At 45.7% G+C, this 7,122-nt stretch overlaps 1 protein-coding gene across 1 annotated transcript; it reads right to left on the minus strand.

Annotated features, from left to right (window-relative positions):
- Positions 1 to 353: 353 nt before the first annotated feature.
- LOC144493752 (transcription factor SOX-11-like) lies at positions 354 to 2,733 on the minus strand. The gene has a single exon (XM_078213194.1). It carries the CDS (start codon positions 2,731 to 2,733, stop codon positions 1,603 to 1,605), a length of 1,131 nt encoding a protein of 376 aa, XP_078069320.1. The 3' UTR covers positions 354 to 1,602.
- Positions 2,734 to 7,122: the final 4,389 nt, after the last annotated feature.

Consider the following 7,122-nt stretch of genomic DNA (forward strand, 5'->3'; position numbering starts at 1 on the left):
CATTCATTCACGTGAGAATGGTGACTCGCACAAGGCGGGGGATTTGAATTTAAAGTCACAGTGTCCTATTTTGCTTGGCCAATAAGCATTCACGGAAGGCGCCGCTGCTCCGTAATAAAGTCAATAAGAAACTTAGCGATGCCAGATTTATTGCCATCTTTTCTAGGTTTGTACAAGCAGAACTCCACTCCCCCCCCCCCCCCCCCCGCCCTCCCAGTGAGGTTAGTAAGCGGATCGACGTTAATATCCCGTATAAATGCATGGCAATACTTCTGTTACTATCAGTTCCAGCTGATTTCTTTATTTAAACCCCTCCCAACCCTCCCCCCCACACCCCCGATACAGACTCTTAGTATCAAGACAGGGCAATGATTACAGTGCACACGTCTGTTTTAGTTCATAAGTTTGCTACAAAATAATGTGCAGATGATCTGTGTTTCATATTGCACAACAATGAATTAAGATTTCACATGTGCCATGTTAAAATGCTCCAGTTTCACACCTGTCATTGGGATCGAACCCACATCTCACAGCGTATGAGTACACATAAAATTCCTACAGTATATAATACAGTACATATAGTCTCACTAGGAACGACTCGAGTTCTATCTCACGTCTTTGCAATAAATTTTCTTACCTACAAATATTCAACAAATCTAAATCTACAACTGTACAAAAAAGACCGAGCACTTGCAGATTTAAAATCACAAGGCATTATTGATGCATCGATTTTTGTCTTTTCCGAAAAAAAATGTTTTTGAATCCTTTAAGCAGGACGTACCAACGTTCGCATGCCGAAGAGGAGGAATTTATAAAAAAAAAGAAAATTAAAATTAAAAAAAGGAAGTGCCAGAGATTCTCACTGGACAATCACAGCAAGAAGGTTCCCTTTAAGCTGTAGAAAAATACAAGTGAAAATATTTCGTATTTTCTCTTCGTTTTTTTTAAAAAGTCTTGAGGTCTGCATGTATCAAAAAAAATCTATACTCTTGAGGTCTATGCTTGCCTGTGTAATTCGGTGGTACAAGGAGGTATCGTGAGGGAACAAAAACGAGTTACAGAGCAAAAAACAGTCTTATTGGCATATACATCACACGATTAAACAGTACAACGGATCAAGTTAACTTCAAGGTCTTGCTGTAAGACAAACTGTTCATATACAAGCCTGGGTTTCTTTTTTTTTGCCGTTTAAACTCCCTGCTGATGTATAGAAGTGTCCACAGCTCTCTCTCTCTCTGAGTTGGAGAATAGTGGACCATCCTAGATGGTCCCACTCGGAGCATCCAAGAAACTGGTTTTTAACAGTTGCGCCGCCAAAGGATAGAAAGTCCGGCCACGATTTCCAATCAAAATTATAGTTAAAAAGAAAAGAAATCTGCATCTTTTTTTCTCTGGGAAAGGCGAGGGGGGAGGGGGTGAGGGGTGGGTCACATACACATAAGGAGAAGGAGAAAGATCCCACTCAGAGAGCAGATCAAGAGAGACTTGCAATGGTGACAATTATGTTTTGAATAAAAACATAGACAGTCCGTCATTAAACCAACAAAAAAAAGTTTCTTTTTTGTTTAAAAAAAACACATTTTTTTAAAAACGGTTTAAAAATCAGTAAGTGAAGACCAGGTCGGAAAAGTTTGCCTCCAGCCAGTCCCCTGCGATCATCTCACTGAGTTCTGGAGTGCAGTAATCTGGGAATTCAAAGTGAGAGGCTGAGCTGCCCTCGCTGTACGAGTCCAAGTCCTTATCCACCAGGGACAGGCTGACATTCCCTGAACTGAACGGATCCGAGCCGTTTCCGTTCCCGCCGCCTCCTCCTCCTCCACCTCCTCCGCTCCCGCCCGCCGAGAAGTTCATGCTGAAGTCGTAGAGCAAATCGTCCGCCTCTTCGCTGGAGGTGGAAGCCGAGCGGCTGGAGCTGGGCGAGCTGGCCCTCAGGTGGATGCACCTCCTGCCACCGCCGGCCAGCTTCCCCCCTTCCCGCTCCTCGTACAGGCTGGCCCCTTCCACCGAGTCGGCGGCCGAGCTGAGGGTCGGGCTGGCCGGCACGGCGGCCACGCTGCCCCGCCGGGGGCTCTGGGTGACCCCTCCCCGCGGCTGTAAGCGACCCTCCTCGGCCTCGTCCTCCTCCTCCTCCTCCTCGCTGGCCGCCCGGCCGAACACACTCTTGACAGTCTTGTTCCCCCTCAGGTTGCCGAAGACAAAGTCCTCGGACAGCTCGCTGGGCTTGGCGGCTTTGAGTTTGCCGCCACTGCTGCCGCATCTCTTGGCCGAGTGTTTGGAGCTCTTGCCGTGACTTTTCTCCGGTGTCAGGCCGGAGGAGGGCGGCTGCTGCTGCTTGCCCGCCTCGGTCTTGGGCTTCTTTCGGGGCCGGTACTTGTAGTCTGGGTAGTCGGCCATGTGTTTGAGCCGCAGCCTCTCCGCCTCCCGGATGAAGGGGATCTTCTCGCTGTCCCGCAGCATTTTCCAGCGCTTGCCCAGCCTCTTGGAGATCTCCGCGTTGTGCATGTCCGGCGACTGCTCCATGATCTTCCTCCTCTCGATCTTCGACCACACCATGAACGCGTTCATGGGCCGCTTGATGTGACCGCTCGCCGTCTTGCACCAGTCCGGGTCCCGCTCGTCCGCCCCCTCGCAAGCCGGCGACGGGCTGCACGCAAGAAACTCGCTCTCCTCGCTATCCGTGGCATCCCGGGACAAACTGCTCTCCACCTCAATCCCTGCAGTTTGCTGAACCATCTTCTCTTTCCCCCCCTCCCCCCCACCCACCCCCGCCCACTCCTGTCTGTGTCTGTGTGTGTGTGTCCCCTCTCCCAGCACTGATCCACAAGAGGCGAATATCCTTCCAGGCACTCTCCTCTCCTCTCTCTGCCCCGGTAACTTTGTATCACTCACATCCACACACACTCTCCCGCACGCCTTTTGCCAAAGTTGTTGCAGCTTCTCAACTAGTTATTATGTTTTCATACCGGGTACGTCACCTTCAAAAGCTCCAATAGTCTTGCAAGACCCTCCCCTGGAAGGAGGAGGAGAGGGAGATGGTGAGGAATCACTGCCTTTAACCCATCACTCTCCCGCCCCTCTGTGTTCCCAGCGCCCAATGCCAGGACTAGCGAAAACACCCAGGGAATTTATCCCCAACGTCTTGCCCGCCTTCACATCGACCCCGACAAACACGGCTTTATTAACATCTACTCGCTGCTGGACAAGAGTGGGTGAGTTGAGCTCCAGCTGAGTGGAGCCACATTCCCTCCAGCACCATCTCAGTGCCCAGAACTAACTGGAGGTGGCGCTTCGACACTGCTCACTCAAATATGCCAACTCTCCCTCCACCAGCTTCGGGCTCGATTTGAATTGAAACCCACAAGCAAGCACACACACACACACTCTTCCAATTTGGTTCAGGTAACGAACGTCACCGAGTTTTATATTTGAATTTAAAAAAACAAAAGCTTTAATAGATGCAAAGTGGGAGAAAGGAAAAAAAACACGTTAACGTTGGTGATTGTCCACACATGCTGCTGCTCACAAGAGCTTTAATCTGAAAGAGATTGGGGATTTAATAGGATACACTCCAGTACCATCGATCAGTTTTCATCGTAACTTAAAGAGCACTTGGAGCTGGAGTTGGCAGCCGTGGTTAAATAAATATATCTTCAACATAAAAGTGAGAGAGGGAAGAGCTACATGATAATAAATGTTGTTTCCAATGTCACCCTTTAAACATTTCGCAACATTCTAACTACAAGACGGGATAGTTGTATTCAAGACAGCCCCCCACGCACTGCTTTTCCTCAGTTCATCTCAGTTCAAGCTAACACTGACCTCATGTTTTCACCACAAATAGATCAGTTTCTGTCCAAGTAATAATTTAAAGAATTGGCTTCCAAATTAGTGTAAAGAGTAATGAAAGGACGGTCTTACGAGGTGTGGTCTACTGCAGGCAAGGCACACAAACGTATACACTTTTTATCCCCTGGAGCTTGCAATGCAAGAGCTGATTTGCTGCCCCAAGGGATGCGGTTGTGAAGAATCACTGCTGTTCTGCTTCCTGATAATCTTCTCACATCTGTGACCTGAAGCAAGGAATATAAAGTTGGATTTGGGGCAGCATTAGTTGACGCTTCGTTGCTACGTTATCTTCCAGGCAGAATTCATTTTTGAAATATAGAAGAAACATTAGAAATATAGAAGAAACGGGCAGCACGATGGCAAAGTGGTTAGCACTGCTGCCTCAGCGCTAGGGAACTGGGTTCAAATCCAACCTCAGATCACTGTCTGTGTGGAGTTTGCACGTTCTCCCCGTGTCTGCATGGGTTTCCTCTGGGTGCTCTGGTTTCCTCCCACAGTCCAAAGGTATGTGGGTTAGGTTGTTTGGCCATGCTAAATTGACCTTAGTGTCAGGGGAGTTAGCAGGATAAATATGTGGGGTTACCGGAATGGGCCTGGGTGGGATTGTGGATGGTGCAGACTTGATAGGCCGAATGGCCTCCTTCTGCACTGTAGGGATTTTATGATTCTATTTAATCCAAGCTCTGTACCTATTTTATGTGGACCAACAGAAGTTACCCCAGTGTCACCAGATCAATAAACTTCACTATGATGGTTCTCTCCAAGAAGGAACTGCTAATGCAATAATGCAACATGAGGTCCAATTAAATCAGGAGATGCTTAAAATAAAAGTGTTGTTAAAATCAGTTACACAATAAATATCTTGTGGAGCCCACCTACGGCAGATAGCCTCGAGCACACTAGCCCTTCCCAAAAGAGTCTTCCGATTCAAAATTCCCAGCTTCAACACTGAGTCTGCTCCAAGAGTGGAATCAGCAGCAGAAAGTAAAAGATGTAGCTGGAATAACAGTGAAAATATCTTCAAGCAAGTGGAATGTCTCTATGAACAGGAATGGGAATAGAAGCCCCTGAACAGGAATGGGAATAGCAGATAAAAGCAAATTACTGTGGATGCTGGAATCTGAAACCAAAAGAGAAAATGCTGGAAAATCTCAGCAGGTCTGGCAGCATCTGTAAGGAGAGAAAAGAGCTGATGTTTCAAGTCCAGATGAGCCTTTGTCAAAGCTGCAAATGAACAGGAATGGGTAGAGCAGTCTCTAGGAATGGGAATGAGAACAGCAGTCTCTAGGAATGGGAATGGGAACAGCAGTCTCTAGGAATGGGAATGGGTATAGCAGTCTCTCTGAACAAGAATGGGAACATCTGGTTCCTCCTATGAACAGGACTGGGAATAGTTTACCTGTATGAACAGGAATGGGAATAGCAGGCTTCAATGAACAGGAATGGGAATAGCAGTCTCTATGAACAGGAATGGAAATATCCGGCCTCTGAACAGGAATCGGAATATAGAATCATGGAATCCGTACAGTGTAGAAGAGGACCATTCGGCCCATTGAATCCGCATCGACACTCCAACAGAGCATCTTACCCATGCCCTATTCCTGCATCCATCCCAGGTATTTACCCCATTAATCCCACTAGCCTACGCATCTTGGGATAGACACTAAGGGGCAATTTAGCATGACAAATCCACCTAATCTGCATACCTTTGGACTGTGGGAGGAAACTGGAGGATCCGGTGGAGATGGGGAGGGCATGCAAACTCCACACAGTCACCCAAGGCTGGAATCAAACCTGGCTCCCTAATGCTGTGAGGCAGCAATGCTAACCATTGTGCCACCAATATCTCGATGAACAGAAATGGGAATAGTGGGGCTCTATGAACAGGAACCGAATAGCAACCTCGATGTACAGAAATGGGAATAGCAGTCTCTATGACCAGGGCTGGGAATAGTGGGGCTCTATGAACAGAAGCCTGGGGCCTCAGTACAACTAACTGTGAAGTTGCAAACAAGCCTTTTATCTGTACTTTCAGTATCTAAACCAATTACCAACTCATGTCACATTGTTACTTCCATTTGCACGCACTTATTTTTGCCAATAATCTTTTGTCCAAAACCTTATTAAATGCCTTCTGGAAATCTATATAGATAACATCCATAGACACTCCCTTGCCATTGTGCTAGTGACCTCTTCAAAAAATTAAATGAGATTAGTCAGACATGACTTAGATTTCACAAGACCATGCTGACTCTCTTTGATCATCTCATACTTGTCCAAGTGCTCAGTCACTTTGTCTGTGATGATAGATTCCAGTAACTTCCCTACAATCGTTGCTCAAGGGATAGATCTGTAGTTACCTGTTTTTTCTCTTCCTCCCTTCTTTGACAAGGGAGTGACATTTGTAATTTTCCAAACCCAAGGCACATGGATTTAGAGAGCTTCAGAAAATTATAACTCACATATATACAATTCTCTGACCTATTTCTTTTAACGCCTTGAGGTGGAAACAATCAAGTTCAAAGATTTGTCTAGATTAAATGTTACTGTATATTTTTGAAATATGTGTACAGTTGGAAACTTGTTGGTAAGTATAAAGGCATTGATTAACAATACAAATATATGTGTGGAATTTTCTCCACATTTGATAATGCATGAGGAGGAAAATGATCTCCAAATCTCACTCATCTTTCAAAAATGCATCTTTTAGACTAGCACAGGTAGACCAACCAAACAGCCACAGGTTATGTCCCAAGGGTTGTCTGTCACTCAAACATAAATATCACTGCTAGTAATTGCCTTTTTCCAATAGATATGTAGTACTGGAATGTGATAACAGGATATTCCATCTTGGGAGGGGAACGATTGGTAAAATTAGCTCAATCTACTGTGGAAACATCCTCTGGCATCTGATAATGCAGCAGGTCACGTCAGTGCCTCCATGCAAATCTCCCATTGCCCATTTAGGAAGGGGGGGCTTTCAGAGAGCTTTCCTGTTCGGGAAATAAAAATGACAAGAAAAAGAAATGAACAAAAAGTATCCTCGATGTTTCAAAACATTTCAAAGAAACCTTATATTAGAAAGTCATTTTGATGCCTCGGAACCAAAGAATCCGCATGTTTTTGTTTTGATTTGAAGATTGAGATTGGATTTTAATGATGACGTAGGTAGCATATCTGCAAAGCAATGAATTGAAACAATGCTGGTTGCGGTATTAGCTATTGATGTTACATTCCAGGTTTTGAAATGCAAGCTACTTTCTCATATTTCAAAAT

Source organism: Mustelus asterias, chromosome 5 (genome assembly GCF_964213995.1).
Source record: "Mustelus asterias chromosome 5, sMusAst1.hap1.1, whole genome shotgun sequence".
Taxonomy (NCBI): Eukaryota; Metazoa; Chordata; class Chondrichthyes; order Carcharhiniformes; family Triakidae; genus Mustelus; species Mustelus asterias.

Bases quoted from the DNA above. Each gene is read 5' to 3' on its own strand.
- LOC144493752 (XM_078213194.1), bottom strand. From the start codon at position 2,733: ATGGTTCAGCAAACTGCAGGGATTGAGGTGGAGAGCAGTTTGTCCCGG.